The sequence below is a fragment of the Pelophylax lessonae genome (assembly GCF_965119305.1).
Source record: "Pelophylax lessonae genome assembly, chromosome: 3".
NCBI lineage: Eukaryota > Metazoa > Chordata > Amphibia > Anura > Ranidae > Pelophylax > Pelophylax lessonae.
In genome coordinates this window covers 290,405,295-290,430,885 of record NC_138770.1, presented here as the reverse complement: position 1 = coordinate 290,430,885, position 25,591 = coordinate 290,405,295, and the positions used below count along the sequence as shown (strand labels likewise).

At 40.8% G+C, this 25,591-nt stretch overlaps 1 protein-coding gene across 1 annotated transcript in view; it reads right to left on the bottom strand.

Annotated features, from left to right (window-relative positions):
* LOC309551107 (putative cation-transporting ATPase 13A4) overlaps positions 1–25,591 on the bottom strand; it is a 186,724-nt gene that overhangs the window by 98,430 nt on the left and 62,703 nt on the right. Inside the window, exons 4-8 of the mRNA XM_082251554.1 lie at positions 16,869–16,939; positions 16,713–16,793; positions 14,103–14,172; positions 4,778–4,912; positions 1,876–1,948 (exon numbers count right to left, since the gene is read on the bottom strand). Coding sequence (XP_082107680.1) covers positions 1,876–1,948; positions 4,778–4,912; positions 14,103–14,172; positions 16,713–16,793; positions 16,869–16,939 — 430 coding nt within the window. The remainder of the gene's footprint in view (positions 1–1,875; positions 1,949–4,777; positions 4,913–14,102; positions 14,173–16,712; positions 16,794–16,868; positions 16,940–25,591) is intronic.

The following is a 25,591-nucleotide window of genomic DNA, read 5'->3' as shown; positions in this document are numbered from 1 at the left end:
ACAGAGTAATGGGGGGGTGAAAGAAATTTTGCCAGTAGAGCTTCTGACGCAACTGGTGCCCGACCAGCAAAACCAGTCAAGCTATTTCTTTCACCTCCTTTTCTACCTTACCATGACTTAAAACTATTTACATATCTTACAATATTAGATGATCAGCATTTGAACCTTCCATATACAGATTGCTTGATTCCCTCATCCTTTGATTGTGGGGACTGCCTACTATTTATTTTGAGGTGCAAGATCGGACAGACGAGCACAGAAAATGAAGGGGCTCATTGGTGTGATCCGCACATTGTAGTGGATAGAGATCTGGGAAGAGGCCCGCACTGTGTTCATTACACCAAGCCCGGGACCGATATCAGGAATCAGTGAACATATTGATGCACAGGAAATTACAGACCCCATCCTGTAAGCCTATTCACAAGGAGGGGTGCAGTAAAATGGCGCCGCTCCTGATGATCTCGTGACGAAATGCGTAGGGCAGAGCCACGGCATCTTTGCTTTATTTCGAGGTTGCGTGTCTGTGGAGTGCATCCCATCCTGGACTTCCTGGTTTAAATGCGGTTTGATTTTTAATAAAACGTGGATTATGGAATTACACTATGGAGAGTGTTCTTTGATATTTCTACATGTGTATCAGACTGCTGGGGCAGTGGAATCTAGGACAAGGAGAGACACCTTTGGGTTGGTCCAGGATATCCATACACAGCCAGTTGATGCTGTGAATGCTGGCTAGCCCCTTGAGGAGAGAGTTTTCTAGTGAGTGAAGCAACTGTCACTTTATATTTATCCTTTCACCAAAGTTTTCATAAATTGGAGCACCAGTCACCTTATATGTTCTTTGCACCAATTACTCCTACTTGGAGTCACTGTTCACTTTGTGTACTAAATTGTGTTCATTTTTTTCTATAGCTTATACAGAAGTTTCTTTACATATACGTTTTTTTATTAGGCACATATTATTTAATGCAGCACCACACCCCCTTTTTGGATGACAGGGGCCTAGGTCTTCCTTCTCGTCATGGCTGCTGTGTGCGGTGAGTGTGTTACTTGTGCCGGGTGATTGTAGGTGCGTGCAGCGTCTGTGGCAGGCTGTGCAGATTGAGATTGCTGGGTGGTATCTCGAGCTCAGATACTATGCGGCCATCTTAGTTGGTGGTCGCCACTCCCCCCCTCACCACCACACCCCCTTTTTAAACACCCCATTCATCAAGATTTATTTTTTGTTTCTTTTCTTTTTTATATAAATAATAAACATTTCATTTTAACCAATGTTCAGGTATTCTGGTGTGTTAGGTTTTGCAATTCTTTGTGTTTAATGGGGTATGGTAGTCATAGCCAGGTTTTTTAGTTTTTCAATATCTGTAATTTCAGTAAATTACACTGGTGACTCTCCCATAATATATATGTTAAGGACCTTGAGGATTTTATTTAGAATTGAATTTTGATAGAGAATATTTTTTTTCGAACATTGTTAATTTATAAATTACTAGAGCATTTTTCACAACAAAAAGGTACAAATACTTTTCAACATTTAATAAATTCTGATTTCTTAGAGGTAACATGCAGGTAAATCTGACATAAAACACTATTTTAAGTAGAGAGAAGCTGGAGAATAGCCATTTCTGCCTCTCTAATCAGGCCATTTAACAATTTCTTCAGAAATGTTAGTTCTTCAGGCAGCACCTCATCAAACAAAAATAAATCTAATAATAATAAAATATGAAAATAAAAATGAACAATAGTCTTATTTAATACAACAGATAACATTAAAATTCCTATGAACATTTTGCCTGCAATCTTTACTCAATGCTAGCAAGAAATTAAGTGAAAATAAACTAGGGGAGTGCTGTTTTTTCACTACATACAACTCACCTTTCTGTTTTCCATACACAGAAACCTTGATGTTATTATGAGATTCAACTAGTCTGTGCAGTCTAACTGATTGCTGTAAATGGGGAAGGGTGAAAGTGTTAGAACAGCACAGCAAGGTTTAAAATAGAGCATATCAATTACGTACTAATTTACCTAGAGTCAGTGAACCATTTTACCTACCTAACCATAGTATCAGTAGCTTAATATACTATTACTTGCTGTAGGAATTAGGTTTGGAAATGGATTTCTAATGCCTCGTACACACGCAATGATTGTTGGCCGTGAATTTTCGGCCAACGTCCGATCGGCCGATTTTCGGCTTGTCAGTATGATGCTTTCGACAACCGACTGCGACTTTTCGACCAAACAAAATCTGGTGTGCATGCTATAAAATTTTTGTTGGCCGTCAACAGAACGGCCGATTGTTCGTAAGTCAGTACAGATTTCGGCAGACAAAAATCTGATGAGCAAGACTGGGCATGCTCAGAGAAGAAAAACTACACGGAAAGTAAACCAGCACATGACATCACTTCTGAAGTTGGTTTTTGTTGGCCGAGAAAATTTGTGTGGAGTCTAGAGCACATTTCAACCAACACAACAACACTGGACAAAAGACGGCCGATCGGTCGGCCGATAATCGTTGCGTGTGTACGAGGCTTAAGAAGATGATTGCTAAAGGCATGCAGAAAGAGGTATAGAGATGCTTGCGTGTGCATTTAGTTTGCTAATGCAAAGCTGTGTAAGGCCCAAACAGCCCTGTAAATGCATGGGGGTGGAAAATTTTTATAAACCATATGAACCTACAATTTAAGGAAGCATATATAAAAATGCATTTACCAGTTTTTGTTGCCTGTGGAAAACTGCAATATAGTTATACAGCCTAGTCAACATATAGTCAGATTTGGCAGCACATTCCCCATTTAAGATTACCAATCAGCTTCTAACTTCAACTTATTCAATTAAGCTTTAACAATAAGGGCTCTTTCACACGGGCGTTCCGATCAGATCCGCCTGTCAGTTTTTTAGGCGGATCTGATCGGATGCCCATTCAGCCCTATGGAGCAGCAGATGTCAGTGGAGACACCTCCGCTGACACCCGCTGCCATCCGCATCCGCTCCTGTCCGTGAAATCCGGACGGATGGAAACCCTATTTTCCATCCATCCTGGGGATCGGATGGGATCGGATGAGAGCGGACAGGCAGTCCGCTCTCATCCGATCCCCCATAGAGAGCAGCGGGAACTGTGACACCTCCCTCTCTGCACTGCAATCGGAGACGGAGCTGTCATCCGCTGGCTCAGCGGGGATCGGTGGATCGATCCCCACTGAGCAGCACGGATCCGCCTACGGAGACGGACCGTGTGAAAGAGCCCTTAGGCCCCTTTCACACATACGGTCCATTCAGTTCTTCAGTTCAGTCACGTCAAAATGTATCAGTTTTCCATCCGTTTTTCATCTGTTTTTTTTCAGTTGTTATCCGTTTTTCATCCGTTTTTCATCTGTTTTTTGTCAGTTGTTATCTGTTTTTCATCCGTTGTCATCCGCTTTGCGTCCGATCTGTTTTTTTTGACGGATGAAAAATAGGGCATTCATCCGTTCAAAAAAACGGACATTGAAGGAAGCGGATAAAAACGGATGTTAACGGATGATCATCCGTTGTCATCCGTTTTTACATAGAGATGCATTGATGTCCGTTTTTCATCCAACGGATGGATGAAAAGCGGACAAACGGACAGCATGTGTGATAGGAGCCTTAAACCTAGAAGCAGATTGCTTTCTAGGTAGAGTACTGCACCAGATTTTGCACTCTCTATTTTTAGTAAATCAACAACATAGTGAATATTAAAGCCATTGAGCCCAATCCACTTTTTCATACTCAGCAAACCATCAATTTTATCAGTAGTTGCTTACTATTAAGATAAGAACCCATTATGTTTTTTCCTGCTTGTTCAATTAACTCATTGTTGTACATTTTTATCACATTCATCACCTGTTCTCACAATGGGAAGTTGTCCAATGCAAATACAGGTAAATCTAGGCAAATAAATATGCTGCCAATAGCAAATAGGAATCTAAAGCCCAGTACACACAATGAGATTATCGGATAAATGATCGTCTGGTTTTTTTTTGCATGCTTTGCATTTGCAGGTTACCAAAGTATGAAAATTCTCGTACGAAAGAAAAGAAATTGCTGTAATGTATTTGTATTGTATTGTATGTTCAGAAGAAATTTGTACTGATTGAATGGAAATCGTACAATCTGGTATCGTACGAGAAAAGTTTTTGGGTTTGTCCCTTCAGAAAAATGTGGGCAACAGCGGGGTACTAATGATCAGATTATTGTACAATTGTGTTGAAAGCAGATTTTTGGTACCAAACCAAAAAAACAAAGGAAGGTCAGGGAAGGAATTTGCTCCAGAGTGGAAATTTTTTTTTTTTTTTTTAGTAAAATAAGAGGGTATAATAATTAATGTGTTTAGCTTTCCGCAACTGGTTCCTGAATCCTCAAAAGCATCACAAATAAAAACTTGGTAATATTGTTTACTTCTCCCAAGTCTATCAAAAGCAACAGAAAGGGTTTGGGCTGGAGATAGGTGTTGGTAAAGTTCTAGTGTGAAGGTATTCAATTACAGATTAAACAAGTGCACAAGCTTTAGGGTGCTAAAGCCATGACTTTAAGTCCATAGTGCAAAACATGCAAATAAATATCAAAGTCAAAGGAACACTATGGAAATCGTATTTGAGAAACAGGTGATATTTTGTAACATGCGTGTCAGCTATTGTCCACAAACACTGCTCTATCATTGCATAAATGGTGCCCTGCCAATAAACAGAAAGGTGGCATCTAATCCACTCTAGGACATAACATATGTATCGATTCTAACTAAAAGCAGGAAACATACCTGTCGTAGTGTGTACACAGAGAGGCCAATACAAATGAATGACATAATAATAATAGCCACAGAATATTCTATATATTCTTCAGCAAACCAAAGGCACACACTGAACAGCTGGAACACATAGAATGGGCTCAACACCTACAAAAAGAAAAAAAATAGTTATTCAGAAATGTAAATAGAGAAATAAATGAAAGATAAAACCAAACTTTAGGCAAACGGCTAAATACACAGATGAAATATGTACATTGCTATTTTATCTTCCAGAGGATTAGCATTTCTGTCCATGAGATCTACATAGCCTCTAACACAGCACAGACCTTTTGTGGCAGGACAGGAAACCTGATTTTTCTCTGGGGCAATTCAGTAACATGTAAAGGTCCTAACCCTACCACAGCTTTTGGGTGAAAAAGGGGAAACAGTAGACTGATAAGTTCTAAGCTTATCTCCCTGCCACTCTGCTCTTTCCTTCTATCAGCATGCTCCTTGCACTAAAGCACAACTGGCTCATTGTGCTGCTGACTCTTTCCCAATTCTGTTCTCTGTTGTACAGGAACACAAAGAGGCTTTTAGCAAGTCAAATTGAGGTGCTTAGACTACCTACAAACACAATTAAGGATGTATTTTTTGAGTTCCGAGTTAAGACTATGCAGGGTTTCAAGTTTAGACAATTTAGGGTTTCAAGGGACTTCGGATATATCTAGTTTGTTACCCATCAACTTGAATGTACAACCTGTCATACACTCAGACTTCTTCCTGTAGGTGGCGCAGTCCTTTAAATATCTTGGAGTGATATTTCAGCTACCCCTCCAGTCCTACATTGATAATATTCGCCTTTTAATTTTCCTGCTACAGCACAAAACTAGACAATGGTTGATCTCTCTATTGCTCTCATGGGTAGAGTGAATATGCTTAAAATGATTTTTCTCCCCAAATGACTCTATGCCATGGAAAGCTCCCCATGTACTGTAGGATCCCAGTACAAATTTATCAACCAATTAATTTGATTTGTTGTACTTTCCTATGGCATGGATGAGTTCCTAGGGTGGCACTGGATATTCTTAAACTACCCACCTATGTAGCTGGTCTAGCTTTTCCAGACTTTCACACCTACTATTTATCTTCCCTATTAGTGTATGTTCATGACTGGCTCCTTCTATCATTTGGCAATGCTTGCACAGCAGTAAACACTGCTATCATATCATCATATGAAACCTTGCACAACATGGTCTAAAGAAAAGGGAGTCCCGCCTGGTCAGGGCACTTCTATTTTACATATCTCTCTTGCATTATTTATAAGAATCTAAAACATCTGTGGGAGGATCCTTGGCAATCTTTCTTTGCCAGAACTCCTTACTCTACCATATACACAACAATGGTCCTTTAAGGGGGTAAAACACACTTTATATAATGATCAAGATTTTAAATAATTTTTACAATTTAGGGAGGATTTTCAGCTTCTGGATACCTACCTCTTTTATATTATTAATTACGTCACGTTATCTGCAGACAATTTGGAACCGTCACTAATCCAACCCATGTAACCCCATTGGACAAGCTTTTAAGTACCTTTGGTCCTCCTAGATTGATGTCGGACTATTATTTTGTACTTTGTGATGCCTGTTGACCTAGATACTCACAGGCTTAACTTAAATGGACCTCCACCTTGATAAACAAGCCTGGTCAGCATTCTAACACACACATATAACAAATTTAAATAAACCAATTTCATTATAGCTATTTTACTCCAGCCAGACTGCATAGACTGGGCCTACGCCAAACAGCCAACTGTTTTCAAGGCTGTGGGTGACTACTGAATTTTAGTATTGTGTGTGGAACTGCCCTGATATCTCCGCTTTCTGGTCTGATGTTAACGCCTTTGTTTCTACTGTGTTAGGTTTACCAAATATACTACATCCTAAAAACGACTTACTTAGAGATCTTTGGTGATCTATAGATTTCCAAATATGACAAATGTTTCATGTATTCTTTACTTTTATGCTAAAAAGTAAACCTGCTGACATAGAGGAGTAATTCTCCCCTCTCCATTGACACCTAGAAGGGATTTAATATTGGTAATCTCCCGTTATATAGGCTAACTTTTGAACTTAGGAAGAATCCTCAGACCTTGGAGTCGTGGAGTCGTTGGGTTCAGAATTTCCTTACCCTAGCCTCTTCAGATCCAAGATCTTAACAGTTTTTTCTTGGATGGGTGTATAAATAAATACAGAGCTGTAATGATTTGTACATTTTATAGACTTTGTGCTTGGAGTTCAGATCTAGTTAGGCTTTTCTTACAGGGGTCAGGTCTAAAATTTAAAGGGAATCAGGTTTTTCAGTGGTTTCAGGTGGCAGTACCATTGCACAGCTGTATCCCTGTATCTCAATATAAATACTTATATGCACAAACCTTGGGCCACTGGTATCCCAAAGAGACAAAAGGCTTATATTTGGATGAAAATGTGTATTCTTCCTGATTATCTCTTCTACTAAAGAGACGGTTCCCCTAAAGGGGGCAGGAGGTTTTGACCTTAAAGGATTTGTTTTGGTATAAGGTTGTGCTGAACCTCTTTTACCTCCCAGGTCCTCTGCCTAGGGAAGGGTGCTGCTGAAATAGGAGCCTGAGATTGGGCTCAAGAAATGTATGCTGCCTTGCTACATTCAGTAGGAACAGAGCAGGAAAATGACTGCCTGTATAGGGCATCTTAGGAAAAGGCTTCTCTGCTGAATAGTGTCCTGAAGAGTGAGTATAAGCTGCTATCGGTGGACATTACAGGACATTCTGGCTTCTCATGCTAGGTGGTACTTGTGCTACCTTGTTGTGGTTTACAATCTGCCATTAGAAACTGTTAGACTCTGCTTAAAGGTCCATAGACTGTTGCTAGTAGAGAAGTCTGAAGCCAAGTTGCCTATTTCTGGGTATCCTGTGTCCTACCTCTCTCCCCTTGAGTATACTGAGCTGTAAAAAGGTTTTTAAACATTCCCAAGTGACTGACACCCAATTCCTTTCATCCCACAAAGTGTCAAAAATTGGAAGTTTGAAATGCTAGCCCAAAAGTGATGAAGTCTTCCCCATTTTTCCAGGGGTAAGAGGGTGATACACGTACACTTTAAGGACTAATAATATCACATGAAGTATTATTTTAAAAGAAGAATGTATTATCAGAAGCACATTTTGACATCAATGCAATATTGAATGTAAAAATGTTTCTGAAAAGAAGCACAAGCGCCCACCAAGTATAGCTTTATATACTTTAAAGCGGAGTTCCACCCATTTTAAATAGTTGAGATGTATGTAATCCCCTTTAAAAATGCTTTTACCAATGTAAACTTTTTTTTTGTAAGGAAATACCTTTTTTCTTCTTAATTCAGCCGCACCTCTGGGTGTGGCTACCTAGACGATTACATCACTAGGCGATCACATCACTGCTGGGATAGCGGAGTCATGTATCCCAGCAGCCCTTGCGAATCGCCTAGTGACGAAATCTCGCGTTATTTCCAGACCGGAAATTATGTAAATGGGGGACCGGGATGTCCTGACTGACATGTTGCTATAGCAATGGGGCGGGAACTTCTGCCGACGTCGCCATTGCTATGGCAACCTGTCCGGAAGAGGAAGAGCCGCTCAGTGGCATTAATGTTTCAGGTGTGAGATCAGAAGGTGCATGCTGGGTAGCCAGCTGCACCTTATCTCGGAAAAACACATGAGCGACCTTCAGATGCCCATATCCTCGATGGCCCCTGTCTGCTTCTGAGATCATGTAAGTTATTACAGATTTAAAAAAAAAAAACAAGCATGAAGGCAGTTAGGACAGTATCCAAATAATAATGCACTAGTACTAACAATCATTGGGAAGCTTTTAAAAAAAAAATATTATAATAGACTGGAGCTCCGCTTTAATACAAGTAAAACCAATGAATATTACTCACAAAGGTGTGAACAAAATGGGTAAATCAGGAATATGGGGAAGAGGTCATCTTCAAAGTGGGACAGAAGAAGTGAACACCCATGGGAAGAAATACAAACAGACAGGGTCTGGGGCTCCGTGGCCTGGTTTGCTGGTGGTTTCTGGTACTTCCAGGTCTCGTGGAACGCACGACACTGCATGCATGGCGTCACTTTCCGGATGTAGTATTCTGTATTCAGTGATGCATTTGCATGGCATGCGCTCCATCAGGATTATGGCCACATCCGGGAAGTGACATCATACCTGCAGCGTCGTGCGTTGGTTTTACTTGTTTTTAAAGTTCATAAAGCTACACTTAGTGGGCACTTGTGCTTCTTTTCATTGTCCTGCCAAGAGTTCCCTTTTTGCTCTACACACTGCTGCCAGCCTAGTTAGCTATATGGACTCTTTATGGACACTTATGAACCTTATATGTCCCAATTGATGTTGTTGTTTCCACATTCTGTGTCTTGTGCTCTATGACCCCAACTCATTGCCTATATTTGCGCCAATCTCATGTTTCTTTGTTCCATCAAGATTCCTGATATGGGTGTAGTCTAAACACTACTAGGGCATATTTATTTGGGTGGATCAGGGAAGATCCTCTCCACCTTAGGTATTCTTTCCAGAATGTTGTAAAATACAGCACAAACAACCATTGGTGAGCAAAATAAAATAATACTACGAATAATAAAAACATATCCAGTTGACAGAATTTATAAAATTGTGATTGCCTGGATTCCTATATTGTAATATTCTACAGGCAGATCTATATCTCGATATTCAGGACAATTAAAAGGGGGATGAATTGTCAATTTTCTTGAATTGGTCATCCCTAATAGAGTTGAGCGAACACCTCGATGTCCGGGTTCGGCGGGTTTGGCCGAACTTGAAAAAAAAGTCTGGGTTTGTGACCCGAACTTAACCCGAACTTTACCCTGATCCCGAACCCCATTGAAGTCAATGGTGACCCAAACTTTTGAGCACTAAAATGGCTGTAAAAAAAACATGGAAAGGGCTAGAGGGCTTAAATTGGTGCTTTTTGAATAGCAGATTAGATTAAATTTTTTTTTTAAATCAAGATTAAGCAGACACATATGCACTGAGCTTGCATTACATGGCCGCTACACGCCACACGCCGCCCACCTAACAGACTGATAAAAGTTTATTTTTTTATCCCTCCTCCTCACTGGGCTCAGGTTAGGGCAAAAAGATTGTGCACTGCACCCCCACACAATAAAATTGATGTAGATCACTGTCTGATTAAAGAAGATTCTTCCTATTCTTTCCCTAAAAGCAATCTCCAGCCTGCCCCTACAATAATCTCCTATCTCTCCCTCAGCAGCATCAGGAACCTCTCCCTACAGTAGTTAGAGCAGAGTGACCTGCGGCGCTATGTGATTCCAGCTTATATAGAGGCTGGGCCACGCCAAAACATGAAATAAATTACCGAACAACGGACTGTATCCCGAACAAACAGGAAATGTTCGGGTCCGGGTACCAAACACCCAAAAGTCCGGTACGATCCCGAACAATACAGTCTTGTGTTCGCTCAACCCTAATCCCTAAGAAAAAGGACAATTAAACCCATTTAGGAAATCATAAATAAATATAATTTTTCAACCAGTTTTTCTTTTGCGTTTCATAATTCCTTGTACATTAGCTCTCAGACTGGGAGAAGGAAAGGAAGCACTGTAAGCCAAATCAGGCGCTACTCCTGTGCGCACTGCTGTGAATCTAACAAATAGAAGTTAACTGGAGGTAAGAGATTCATCACCAGTAAATTGCTGCACTACACAGTCGCATTCCTTTACTGAGCTGTAATCCTTTGACTGAAGTGCAGAAAATGCATTGTCTGGATTTGGCTACGATTTCTGCTGGTTTTCTCAGGATTACAAAAACTGGTGACAGTATAACAAATCTTTTCACAACAAAGAAAGTTCACACATAGGAATTTGAAATTGAAATTAAAGCAGAACTTCACTCTCTCAATCGACAAGTATATCATCTTTGCGTGCTTTCATTTTTTTTTTTTTTTTTCATTTCTTCAGTTACATCTTGGTTTCCAGGTCTAGGCAAATTATGTCATATATTCCAGAAGTCATCAGAAGGGGAGGATGGGTTTTCACAGCTAAGCACATCCTCCTGTCTGCATCCCCAAGCTATCGTCAGATGGATTCCAGGAAGTAAATGAAACATGAATCACCTGCCCTTACTCAAGGTGTCCATGGCCAGAAATGCTAGGAGGTGTTTTCTAAAGTGATTTCACAACGAAATAAAGCATGGGGACATGATTGGATGGATGGACGAGTTTGCTTTAAATATTAAAAATTACTGTGTTTCCCCAAAAATAAGCCCGGGTCTTATATTAATTTGGGCACCAAAAGACACAGTAGGGCTTATTTTCAGGGTAGGTCTTATCCTGTAATGTGCTGTCTTCTCTCCCTCACTGCCTGTCAATAATCCCCTGTGTGGACCTAGTAAAAATGTTTGTAAAATCCTAGCATCCACTTTATTACTGTTTTATATAATGTCCAATGTGTGTTTCTGTAATCTAATAGTGTGAAATACCTTCGGTACAGCGCCGATCAGCTAATCTCCCACTCTGCTCTGCTCTCCTTCTCTTCTCATAGCTGTCAGCAGGGGATCTCAGAGCGGGTCACGGAAGTGCAGAGCATTATATTATAATTGTGTGAAATACCTTTGGTACAGTGCCGCTCGGCGCTCAGCTGATTTCCCACTGCTCTTCCTTCTCTTCTCCCCCACTGACAGCTGGGGGTCACGGAAGCGCAGAGCGACGCTGTAACAAAGGTATTTCACACTATTATAATATAATGCTTGGCGCTTCTGTCACCTACTTTGAACACTGTAGAGGGGAGGGGCTGAGATCCCCTGCTGACAGCTATGAGAGGAGGAGAAAAGCAAAGCGGGAAATCTGCTGAGTGGCGAGCGGCGCTGTACTGAAGGTATTTCACTCTATTAGATTACAGAAAGACACACTGGACATTATATATAAAACAGTAATAAAGTGGATGCTAGGATTTTACAAACACTAAACTAGGGCTTATTTTTAGGGTAGGGCTTATATTGCAGCCCTCTCCGAAAATAACAGTAGGTCTTGTTTTCAGGGTAGGTCTTATTTCCAGGGAAACACGGTAGTTAAATTACCTTTTTGGTGCTTACAGGCAGTGTGGTTTCACTTTAACTTTAAACCCAACAGTAATTACAACGTCCTAAACTGTCTTTAGAAATAAAGTATAGGCACCATTAGCCACTTCTGGGCCGAAAGGATTTGCCCCCTTAATGACCAGGCCATTTTTTGCGATTCGGCACTGCGTTACTTAACAGACAATTGTGCGGTCGTGCAACGCTGTACCCAAATAAAATTGATGTACTTTTTTTCCTCACAAATAGAGTTTTCTTTTGGTATTTGATCACTTGTGTGATTTTTATTTTTTGCGCTATAATGAAAAAAAAAAAATTAATATTTTTCACTTTCTGCTATATTCCCCCAAAAAAAAGTAAAAATCTAAATTTTTCATCCTTTTAGGATATTTTTTGATTGGTTTGCGCAAAAGTTATCGCATCTACAAACTACGGTAAAGATTTATGTCATTTTTATTTTTTATTTCGTTTTTAATAGTAATGGCGGCGATCTGCGATTTTTAACGGGACTGAGACATTGCGGCAGACAGATAGGACCCCCTAACTGACATTTTTGACACTTTTGGGAGTACCAGTAACATCACTACAGTAATCAGTGCTAAAAATATGCACTGTTACTTTAATAATGACACTGGCAGGGAAGGGGTTAACCCAGGGGTGATCAAAGGGTTAAGTGTGAGCCTAGGGGAGTGTTTTCTAACTGTATGGGGGAGGGACTTGTGAAATAAATACAGAGACCTGTGATCCTATAAAGGAGGATCACAGGCACTCTGTGATCATTTCAGAGAGGACAATGATCTGTTGTGTTTTCAACAGCAGACCATTGTTCTCTTTTAGCAGGGAGTGATTGTTGGTGCTCCGCGGCAATCGTGGCTGCCGGCCCCATGGATCGGCATCCCCGCTGCCTAGTGGGGGCAGGCGCACCACTGGCAGTGAGCGCTTGCCCCCAGGAGCACTTCTGTGAACTGCCGTACAGGTACAGGGATTCGTGCAACCGAGCCAGCCTGCCACAGTATATTTGCGGCAGGTGGTCAGCAAGTGGTTAAGGAAGTGATGAAGTTTGCATTACAGTTTGACCCCTGGATTAATGGCGAACTACCTGCATATATTGCTAAGTTTAGCATAATAAGTTGTAATTACTGATATGCATTTGATGGTTTATGAATTAAGGAATGTATAACCTTAGTGTAAGGCTAGATTCACACTGAATTCGGATCGACTCACAGCAGGGTCCGGTGCGTCCCCATGCCCTGTTTCAGGTCTAAATTAGGCTTGAATTTTTTAATGAATTCGGACCTGAGGCTGGGTTCACACTGTTGCAAATTGGATGTGGATTTCCCCGCATTCAATTCGCATGACAGGAGACTGTGCCCAGCTCTCAATGGAGCCGGTTCACACAGCTCCATGTAGGCTGCGAAAGGGCTTGTAGAAAAGTCCTGTGTGTCTTCTGGTCTGTTTCAGGTTCGAATTCAGTCAAAAATTCGGACCTAACTCAGACCTGAAACAGTGCACGAGGATGCACTGGACCCCCTACTGCGAGCCGCTCTGAATTCAGTGTGAACCCAGCCTGAAACGGACCAGAAGATGCATAGGACTTTTCTGCAAGCCACTCCACAGCTGACACGGAGCTGTGTGAACCGACTCCATTGAGAGTCATGCAAATTGAATTTGGGGAAACCCGAAGCTAATTTGTAACAGTGTGAACTAAGCCTCAGGTCCGGATTCATAAAAAAGTTGGGACCTAATTCAGACCTGAAACAGTGCATGGGGATGCACCGGACCCCCTGCTGCGAGCCGCTCCAAATTCAGTGTGAACCCACCCTTACACGAAGGCTATACATTCCCTAATAATGTGAACCCAGCTATTTGCTATGTTGCTATGTGGCCATATATATGTACATACACATACAACCGAGCCACAGTTACCTGTGCTTGGATAATTTTTATAAGGGCGTACAAGGAAATGAAGACTAAGTTAGTCAAATATTTGGAATGTACACAACAGGAAGGGACATACAGTACTTACTACTGCAACATAAACTCCCACAAAACTGCACTCATAATTAAGTGTTTTATTTTGTGCAGGAATATATTTTTAACCACTTAGAACCCAAGCATGGGATAATGGGGTGTCTTCTGTTGCAATATTGTCAAAAAGCCGGAGAGAGTGGAAGACATAGACAGTATGTTCTAAAACAAATATAACTTAATAATGTTACCTCTTTAAAGAGTAGTTTCCATATTGGAGTGATACCAACATCAATGATATTCGGCCCACAAATCAGCCTCCTAGAAGTAAAGCACAGAGAAGTTTTGTTTTCATATGTTCAGTCAATCAGTAAGATTAAAGTGGTATTAAACCAAAAAGCAATCATTTATTAAATTGCAGCTTACCAGTTCTTAGATGTGATGGCTGTATAAGTTTCCTTTTTAAGGCTTTCTTTTTTCTATATTCAACTGGTGATCCAGCCAACAAGTCTCTTGTTTTTAAAAGCACAAGCTCCCCAGCAGAATGTATCAGTTTACATGCATGAGAAAAACCATTTGATTAACCATTTGCCGACTGCCGCAAGACTATTTACGTCGGCAGTCAGCCCCTCACAGGCAGAGCGACGTAGGGCTACGTCGCTAGCCTGTAAGGGTTCTGGGAGCGAGCGTGCGGTGCCGGATGCGCGCTCCCGCTTGGTCACGGACCCCCCCCGCACGTGTGCCCGGGGGACCCGATGTCCGTCGGGCACTCGCGATCGTCCGTGACAGCGGGAGAAAGGCAGTCGGCTAGTGTAAACAAAGCCGCCTGTCAGTTCTCCCTGTGTAAGAATGATGATCAAACGGTTCTACTATGTAGGACCGTTGATCATTGTTCTTACACATCAAGCCACAGCCAATCACAGTTAGAAACACGCCCCTAGGACACACTTAACCCCTCCCTCTCCAATAGAGTTAACTCCTTCACTGCCAGTGTCATTTTTACAGTAACAGTGCATATGTATAGCACTGATTACTGTAGTAATGTCACTAGTAACCCCAAAAGTGTCAAAAATGTCAGTCAAGGGTCCGGTCTGTCCGCCCCAATGTCGCAGTCCCGCAAAAAAAAAAAAAAAAAATCGCAGATCTCCGCCATTACACGTTAAAAAAAAAAAACAAACAAAAATGACAAAAATCTTTCCCTTTTGTTAGTAAACGCAATAACTTTTGCGCAAACCAATCAAAATACGATTTTTTTGGGGAACTTCATATAAAAAAATGTGAAAAATATTGTTATTTTTGCAAAATGTACGCTCTTTTTTTGTTTATAGCGCATGATCAAAAAATCGCACAGGTGATCAAATACCACCAAAATAAAGCTCTGTTTGTGCGAAAAAAGGACGCCAAATTCGTTTAGGTACAGCATCGCACGACCGCGCAATTGTCCGTTAAAGTCACCCAGTGCCGAATCGCAAAATAGGCCCTGGTCAGGAAGGGGGTAAAATCTTCCGGTGGTTAAAATGATCAGCTTTTATTTATTCATGCGAAAAACCCTGCCCCTCCCACCCACTGACAATGCTGCTGTGCTCATTCATCCAGAATTGTGTCTCACTCGTACAGGTGATTTGTTACTGGCCAGATCACTAGAGGAAAACAGAGGGGAAAAAGCCATAGAAAAAGAAAACGAATGCCGCCACCACATCTAATTATTGGTAAGCTGCAATAAATTGACATCATTGGTTTGGGTTTAATACCGCTTTAGTTTACTGTAGCATTTGTGATGGGTAACATTCTATTTGATGCAAAACAGACCATTAATATTTCTTGAATTTCTCACTCCTTAAAATGTTTCTAATGTCAAGGGAAAGCTGAAAGGTTAAGTTACCGTACTTCTGAACTAACCTGTGAAGTACACATTGCATTCTGTATTCTTGTGCACAGATGGAAAACTGCAACCTGCACTTAACAAATATTTACAAGACCTTCAAACATATTGGTTCTAGGTTGGTAATGTTAATGACAGTGAAGATAATTACAAGGAACTTCACCACCCATGCTGAGACTGACTGCCTTTGAGTAGATTGTTCTGAGATTCTAAAGCCCCTGTCAGTGCTTGGCACTCAAAGATTTCATATCACACAGATTACAAAAACCTACATAGATAATAGATTCTCTTTAGGGTAAAAAAATAAATATATATAGAATTTTAATCAACGCAATGTAGGTGTTATCTAGCTAGGGATAAAAGCATCAGGGTTGCTCATTATCAAAAGCATTTTCTATAATGCTATAATGCCATTGTTTGATGGAACACTGACTCTAAGGATAATAGAGTTTTAATAGCATATGTAGCCAATACATATATGCCCCAAGCATGGGATAAGATGATCAGTGTGCCCCAGTAGGTCACTTTTTGCCCAAACTTCTGCCCATAGAGGTCCATCCACAGACTTCATCTGAGCAATTGAGAAGTCTTTTCTTTAACTATTAAATTCCTCTCCGCTCCTATGATGTTCTGCCAAGTTTCTGTAGCACTTCTATTTTTAGGCCAACCCTTTTGTCCAATGGGCCAAATTAAGTTTGTTGCACAGTTCACTTTCACAATTATGTTTTAGTCTGTTTCCCTTTTCTTTTGTATTTTCTATCCTTAAGCATGTCTTCCTCAATTCTTTAAGAAATCTTTGTTTTGTTCCATCCTTCTCTTCATCATTCTTTAGAACTTACATATCCTCCTTTCCTTTTCTCCAGTGACTCCAAAATCTCTTCATTTTCCCCATGTTTTATTAACATGAGTCATGTTGTATACCATATAAAATACACTACGATTCCCCTTTATAACTCCTTGTTAGGTTAAATATCTTTACCTTACATCCTGCTCCTCTTGGGCAAATCCACCTCCAAAGTTTTCATGTATAGCGGAACAAGTGTAGTAATCTTCCAGGACTCTGAAAAAGAATTCCAACTGTTATCTTGGGATAATGTTACTTGTTACTCCAAAGTAGGTTTGCACAGAAACTTACCCTGCTTTAGCAAACTGTTTTTCACTGCCATCCCATATGTAACGGATTTTCTGCACATGTATAAATCGAATCTACAGAAAACAAAGGCATACCTTAGAAAGGTAAAATCAGATAACAATATAATACAGCCAAATGAAATTAACATGCTGCTGTTTTTTATTTTGGCAATTTGAATTGCAACAGAGGTCTAACAGTGTGTGAACTTTGCAGACAAGCATGAGTTGCTATGGAGCATAGGCCTACTAAATACAGTGGCTAATATTTTCTTTGACTTTGCCTGGCTGGCCCCTATGCTGTGACAAAAGCCCAGAAGAACACTGTTCTCCAAACTTATCGTGAACAAGGTCCTGAAGTGAATCTAAACGTATTCTTTAAACATTGCAAAAGAATTCAAGTGAATAATATAACGTTTACAGTAGGCACTCTGCAGCTGCCCCTTTGCCTAGACCCATCCTGTTTCAGTCAACAGTGCTGTATAGCTGAGAGACAGCCACCATACCAATGGAAATTCATGCTATTTATTGGCGGCTCCTTCTATGTGGGGAAAACGAAAAGAACGTTCCCACGCCGTATTCAGGATCATCTGTATTATATTGACGCTGGATTATTTTTTACACCAATCTGTAAACATGTGGGGTCTTGCCATAGTTATATCTACGTTTTTCCATTCTAGAGGTCATCCCCCAGAACCCACGTGGGGGTGACTTCAATAAAAGAATATTGAAACAAGAGGTTACGTGAATTTATAACCTACAAGCCACCTCCCCACTGGGCTTTAACACTCCCATTTCTTTCCAACCTTATCTCACTTAATTTCCCCGTTTTTTTTTTCTTGCAGGTGATACAATGGGAATTCAAAATATATGTAATTTTGGGGTATTTCTTGCAAAATACTTGTGCATGTTATTGTGCGTATATTGTGATATATGATTTAAATGTATTATTGTACTGGCTGGACTGGGGGATAGGGATGGTGGATGTTGGTGGGGATGCCCAGTGGTGGATATCTTGTTTGCTGGGAGGTGCTCGGGCACCAAGCCGGGAGTTGGCTTTTTCCTCTCCCGACCCGGCCGGGTTCGGCTGGGGTTTGGGGCGGTGCGGCGGCCGGAGGTGACGTTTGCGCGTCACCCTGGTTGCGGTACATGCTCCGTTATATGGCGCCCGCAACGGAAGTGACGGACGGGAGGCCCCCCGTCCCGCCCCTTCCGGTGGAGTCCTGCTTATTATGGAGACGGCCGGCACAATGGATGCGGACGCTCTCCACTCAGGGGGGCATCCCTCCAGAGACACTGAGAACTAGAGAAGTAATCAAGTAATCAAGAAAGAACAAATTGGGTAATGGGACTTTTAAGGTGCTGATAAATTATTGAATAGCTAGCCAGGGACAAGTAGAATCCCATTGGGATGTCCTTCAGTCAATTTGAGATAATCTTAAGGGAACGCCATATCAGCTGCACACTTTTGGGGCATATAATGCTGTCCTAAAACTCAATTTTCTGCTTTGAAGGTACCAGCTTTCCCTGTGGCTTGGCCTGTTCCTCCTCTATGGTGTGACGCATGCTTTGCGGTTGGCTCTATCTCCCCTCATTTAAGGGCAATTTCCATTCACAACTTCCTCCATATTATGAGCTAAAGTTCAGTCATTTGAGAATGCTAACTTGTGAAAGATGTTCTCCATTATTTAATAATTTATCAATTCAGCACCTTAAAAGTCCCATTACCCAATTTGTTCTTTCTTGATTACTATCCAGGAATGTGGTGCTTTTGATAAACGTACTCTCCAGCAATATAAGTATTAAAAATCTATAGGGGATCAAGGTGAGGACAACTGTAATATATATATGCTTTGTAATGCTCGTTTTGCTCTTTGGGGACAATTCTGTTGGAGGAGAGGACTTTTCTGATATGATGGTGATCTGGCTTACTATCTCCCCTGGGCTTAGCTGCTTGGGACACTGTAGGTGGAATACTAACTTCCTCTTTCTTTCTGGGGTCACCTATTGGTGATGGCGGTCTTGCTCTATTGTATCTTCATTTTGCCCAACAGTATTCTGTTACCTTGCATGAAGTTGCCCTTCCTCTCTCACCTGATCACAGGGACCTCATTGATTTCAGACACCTTACTAATTGGTCTGTGTGCCCGTTTGCAAACCCTACACTATATATGAACGGTGCATTTTATTTATACTATTTTCTAGATTCTGCTGCTGCCCTGCCTGGTCCCTGCCTGGTTCATATAGTGGCGGTTTCCCTTCTAGTTGAACCGTGAGGTTCCTACCTGGGGGTGCGGGGCTCAGTACCTCTCAGGGGAGGGTAGCCCGGTTGTTTCTGGGGGATCCCTCTAAATCTACCGCTGTTGGATGTCCTCGGCACACCTATAGGGCACCCTCCATCCCAGCTTTCAAGGACAAATCTCTGTCTTATGTGCACATGGTGAGCATTATTATGTATTTGCATTTGAATATGACTAATTGAATGCAATACATAATAGTTGTTTGTATTGTATGTAATTATTTCTCTTTTTCAAAGCCTGCCATGATTTAAAAAGGGTCTCTGAAGAAGCACTCTTGAACGACTTAGTTCGGCGAAACGCGTCATACCCACGTAATCCTTTTTTTTCACGTCATCAGGCCATCTGTATCTATTGGTCAAAAAGTCTTTCCTGGCAGATATGTAATGGCAACATTATATTTCTAATGGTTGTTTCAGTATTTTCAGTACTTTCTTTTATAAGTGGGGTTGACTCCCGGCTAGCCTGGCCTACTTTCTGGAGTTAATCTATACTTATATTTTAGTAGTGTTCTCTGTTTCTGGGATGTGGGTGTGGTGAAGTATAATTATCCTCAACACCTAATTATGTTCCTCTCATTGGCAGCTTTTCCTATTCCAGACCACTAATGAGCCAATTAATATAATTAATTGTTAAGAGGCAGCAGGGGCCCAGATATGTCTGTGATGATGTAAAATTTTTGATAGGCTAGAAAAACAGAGGTTACTCCGGAAGCATGGTTATATGTGCAAAAGTGCTCTGCTGCTTAATTTTTTTTGTTCCCTGTTTAACAGCAACACTTCAGATTTAAAAGCAGTATTAAACTCAAAACAAACATTTATTATATTGCAGCTTACAAATTCGTAAATGTGATGGCTGTATTAGATGGCTGTATTAGTTTCCTTTTTTTAGGTTTTCTTTCTTCTATTTTCATCTGGTAATCCAACCAGCAAGTCTGTATTTTCACAGCACACACTCTCCAGCAGAATATATCAATTCACATGGTTGAGACAAACCCCTAAAAGAGATGTATTTTTTTTTCCCCAATCATACTTACCTAGGTGGATGCAGCATTGGTCCAATGCTGCATCTGTCCCCCGGAGCCTCTGCAATGAGAGCTGAGCGATTGAACATCGCCGATCGCTCAGTTCTGACAGCTCCCTGAGCAGAGAGCTGCTGACTGTCCATCACTGCTCTCTGCCCTGCCTCCTCCTCGCTCATTGGAGCGCTGTGCTGTGGAGGGGCGGGGAGCGGCTGGCTCAGGCTCTCAGCTGCTCGTGGAGAGGCTGAGACAGGTCTAAGTCCAGGGCGGCACCTGGGGGATCCCAAAATCTATTGTGATGACGGGGTGCCTGGACTGACATATGTGACATCAGCAGAGAGCGCACTTCAACCCGCTCTCTGCTGAAAACGGGTCACAGGAGTGCAAAACGTACTGCACTCCTGTGATCCATAGGAGATGTACAGCCAAACGAGCTTTGGCTGTACATCTCCTTTAATGCTGGCAGAGGTGTTGAAAATGATCAGCTTTTATTTATTCATGCAAAACCTGTATCCCAAAAGTTTGCTGGAACTGCCTATAAAGTGTGAGCTGAAGTTTGGCATCAGTTTGCTAGTGGTTCTAAATATACTAATTAATTTAACATTACCCCCAAGTGCAGTTACACTTTGTAATTGCACTTCTTTTCCCCAGAGCTTAGTAATTGTAGTAAAGCTTCCCTTTGTAAATAATACCAAATCGGGTGCAAGGAAAAACAAAAACAAAAAAACAACAGCATTTTTGCTTGCACATGATTGGATAATGGAATTTAGCAGAGCTTCCCTACATTCCCCAAGCTCTGGGGAAATGAATGCAACTGCACAGTCTATTTGCTTTTAGTAATTATACTCCTGTATGTTTGTGTTCAAAGTAAAAAAAAAAAAAAAAAAGATTTTTCCCAAATGTCAGTAATGTTTTCTCTGGCAGCAATTGTTTTCTTACTAAACTCAAAAGCCTGGACATATAGCTTCTGCCTCATATCAGACCAATTATCTATTCCAATTGACATCCTACCTTTAGCCCTCGTTCACGCTTAGGGCCGGTTTGAAATGGTGTAAGTTCAGCTGCAAGTTTGGGGGAGATTTGACTGACATCTGTGCGGGTTCCTGCACAGACGTCTATTGAAATCACCCCCGAAGTTAGTGCAGAAATAAAGAGATTATTCTCCCACTCTACAAGACTTTGGTCCGGCCACATCTGGAGTATGCCGTCCAGTTCTGGGCACCGGTCCTCAGAAAGGATGTGCTGGTACTGGAGAGAGTCCAGAGAAGGGCAAAACAATAAATTAGGGGAATGGAGGATCTAAGCTATGAGGAAAGACTACAAGCATTGAACTTATTCTCTCTGGAGAAGAGACGCTTGAGAGGGGATATGATATCAATGTACAAATACCGTACTGGTTACCCTAGCATAGGGAACAAACTATTCAGTGAAAGGGAATATAAAAGGACTCGCTAAAATTAGAAGCAAAGCAGTTTAACCTTAAACTGCATAAAGGGTTCTATACCGTTAGAGCGGTAAGGATATGGAACTCTCTTCCACAAGCAGTGATATCATCGAATAGCATCGATAGTTTCATAAAACTATTAGATGGTCACCTTAACGACCACAACATACAGGGGTATTTGAGGTACTATTGACATAAACACACACACACAGTCATCATAGGTTGAACTGGATGGACTGGTGTCTTTTTTCAACCTCACTAACTATGTAACCTTAAAGAGCCCTTACTCCATACTAAAGTTGAGCTAATACCCCACCACTCACTACTCCTATCCCCTCTGGCATATCTTGCTTTGAGACTGCTGGATGGGGTTTTTGGTATTACGCCCCTTGATGGCTTTTAATTCACCAACATAATTCTCCAACCTGCTACGTTAAATAAAGCCCCGTACACACGTACCGAATGTCGGCCGAACGATCGGCCGTCTTTTGTCCGGTGCTGTCCTGTCGGTTGAAAAGTGCTAAAGACTGCACACGAATTTTGTCGGCCAACAACAGCCGACTGCAGAAGTGATGTCATGTGATGGTTAACTTTCCGTGTGTTTTTTCTTCTCTGAGCATGCCCAGTCTTGCTCATCTGCTGTTTGTCAGCCGAATTCTGTACTGACTGAGGAACAATCGGCCGTTCTGTTGTTGGCCAACAAAAATTTTAAAGCCTGCACACCAGATTCTGTTCGGCCAAAAAGTCGCAGTCGGTTGTCGGAAGCATCATACTAACAAGCCGACAATCGGCCGATCGGTCGGTGGCCGAATATTTACGGCCGACAATCGCTACGTGTGTACGGGCCTTTAGTACCTGCTTAAGCTCCTGAGGAAGCGCAGTAGCGAGAAACATGTAGAGCTACATCAAGCTACACCAACCTGCCTGGTTACTGGTAGTCGCATCATGGTGGTCATAACATGAATATAGTCAGGCCCTCTTGGTGTTGTAGTTGGTGTGACTAGTATATCTTATTTAGCAGATAACGGTGATTTTTTATATATATATATATATATATATATATATATATATATATATATATATATATATATATATATATACATATATATATACATATATACACATATATACACACACACATACATATATATATATATATATATATATATATATATATATATATTTTTTTTTTTTATTCTTTTTTTATGTTGTAGAATAATTTGTAATAAAATGTATATTTTTTTTAAGGAATTGATGTTATCTGGTGCCTATAAAGTCCATTGTTCTGCCAATGCCAAATATACAGACAGTGGTACAAGCATAAACAAGCAAAAAATTGGGGGAGCAAACTCTGATCTAAAGCCGGTGCAGCTATGAACCAAGCGACATGTATATTAAAAAAGAATAGCGCACACATGCAAAAGAAATTACTATCAAATATGGAGACAATCCATAAATAAAAATGGGGATTTGGTCCCACCATATGGCCAAATCGTGCTCAAGCCCACCACTACGTCAAAGTACCCCATTGTCAGCAAGGAGTGTTGTCTCCAAGGGTTAAAGAGGCTGGATTCACCCCTTTTTTATGGATAGTGTAGGACCCACTGACAATGGGGTACTTTGACGCAGTGGTGGGCTTGAGCACGATATGGCCATATGGTGGGACCAAATCCCCATTTTTATTTATGGATTGTCTCCATATTTGATAGTCATTTCTTTTGCATGTGTGCGCTATTCTTTTTTAATATACAGTGGTACAAGCATACCAAAAGTCGGCCAGTTCCTGCTGAACAAACCAACTTTTGGTACGTGTATACCCAGCTTTAGTTTACTTCAGTCCAACTTCACAGATTAGTCTTTCCTGCTTCCAATATTATACTTTCTATTATCCTGAGTTCAATAAATCATTTTCTTTTCTAAATTCAAGAAAATAACTGTACGAAAATGTTAGAAATTTTAGCTAGGGAAGGTTTAATGATGGCAGGAAAAAGAATGAAAAGAATGTGAATATTACTAAAGAATACATTCAACAAAAGCATTTCGCTAGCATAAGCAACAAACTTTTCAGAGAAAGGGAATACAATAGACACGTGGCCACTCACTAAAACTATAGGAAAAACATTTTAACCTTAAAATTCGTAGGTGGTTCATTACTATCAGATCAGTGGGGATGTGAAATTCTCTTCCACAAGCAGTGGTATCGGCAGGGAGCATCGATAGTTTCAAAACATTATTAGACGGGTACTATAAAACACCACAACATAGAGGGGTATACAATGTACGGGTAACCTCAAACACACACACATCATAGGTTGAACTGGATGGACTGATGTCTTTTTTTAACCTCACTATGTAACTATGTAACTACTTTTGTAAATTAGTGCAGCATCTCACTGATTCAGACGGTGCCATTGTGGGCAATAGGCTCAGATTTGGCATGCAATTTGACATGTTAAATCGGCCCGATGTGTATGGGGGCTTAGCATTACACTGCCTTCCAGACATGATTGCCTCACAAAGCATACTGGGAGGAAGAGTCTGAAATTGGCGGGTCATGCACACATAGAACCAAGCCTCTAGAAAAGTAGAGCAAACTGATGCCTACCTCTGTTTTATATCTTGGTGTACAGACCCTGAATAGGTGAAGTATATGTACAAAAGTACACTGGTCCACCAACAAGAAAATGCACAGGCAGGGCAAAGTTATCAATAATAAGGAGCAGGCTGGCTGGCAGTCAGAGACCTTGCATTCTACACTGGAATGTTTTACTAATTATAATCAGTTACAACCCTAGACCATAATACATGCAGAAATCCATCGCCATAGAGTTCACATAAAACTAAAATCAATATGTGGATCAAACATTACTGGTGATCACATAGCACAATAGTAACATATTAAGCATTTTTTTAGTGTAATGAAATGAGAGAACAATGGATGAACCTCCTGTTCCTAAAAATTCACATGTTTTCTCAAAATGACCCTGAGGGAGTCAAATTCTCTTTGGTGTATATTTGAACACTAGTTCTTATATTTTCATGTGGTTTCAAAATATTTACAAGTGGCTACATGCAAATCAAAGTTTCAACACGGATCCTGACCATTCATGACACATTTAGACACAAGGCAAAGGGTCACACACCTAGTTATACCTATTCATGTTTTCCCATTCCTATTTTAGCTACAAAATATTGCTAAATTCAATCCAAGGACATTGTCAAAATGTTTTCAGGGACTGTTGGTTGAGGGCACTATGGGGTTGATTTACTAAAGGCAAAAAGACTTTGCACTTTTGAAAGTGCAGTTGCTCCAGAGCTTAGTAAATGAAGAAAAGCTCTACTTTACAAAGAATAACCAATACCTGCTAATAAAATAAAAATAAAAAAATTGCATTTGTGCTTGAACATGATTGGATGATGGAAGCGAGCAGATCACTCCCTAATTTACTAAGCTCTGCAGCAACTGCACTTGCAGAGTGAAGCTGCACTTTCAAAAGTGCAGTCTATTTGCTTAAGTAAATCACCCCTGTGTGTCACATATGGTGGTTGTGCCGGAAAATTCAGAGGTTTTTGACCAGGGTTAATGCCCTCATCTATACTCCATGAATAATCGCAAACAATCCCCAGAAGAGGCCATGTTGGGGGTCCCTCTCCATCTCAGGGATCAAGAAGAGATTATTGTTGTATATGTTTCAAACTGCTAGAAAAGCTAAAAGCTGGCAAAAGTCACTGATCTCTTTAGATTAGTCAAGAATAAAACTTAACTGGATCAGGATGATGATGATGAGAACATAGAGTATATCGCTGTTTTAGAGTATTTAAGAGGTAATTTGCTTGTGTACAGAGGATGAAGAAGTTGGTTATTTGGTTCCTCATTTGCTTTTGAAAAACAGAACATACATGCTTTATATTATCCATATCACATTGTCAGTCAGTATAAGCACTTACTATTCCCTGAATAGGAAACA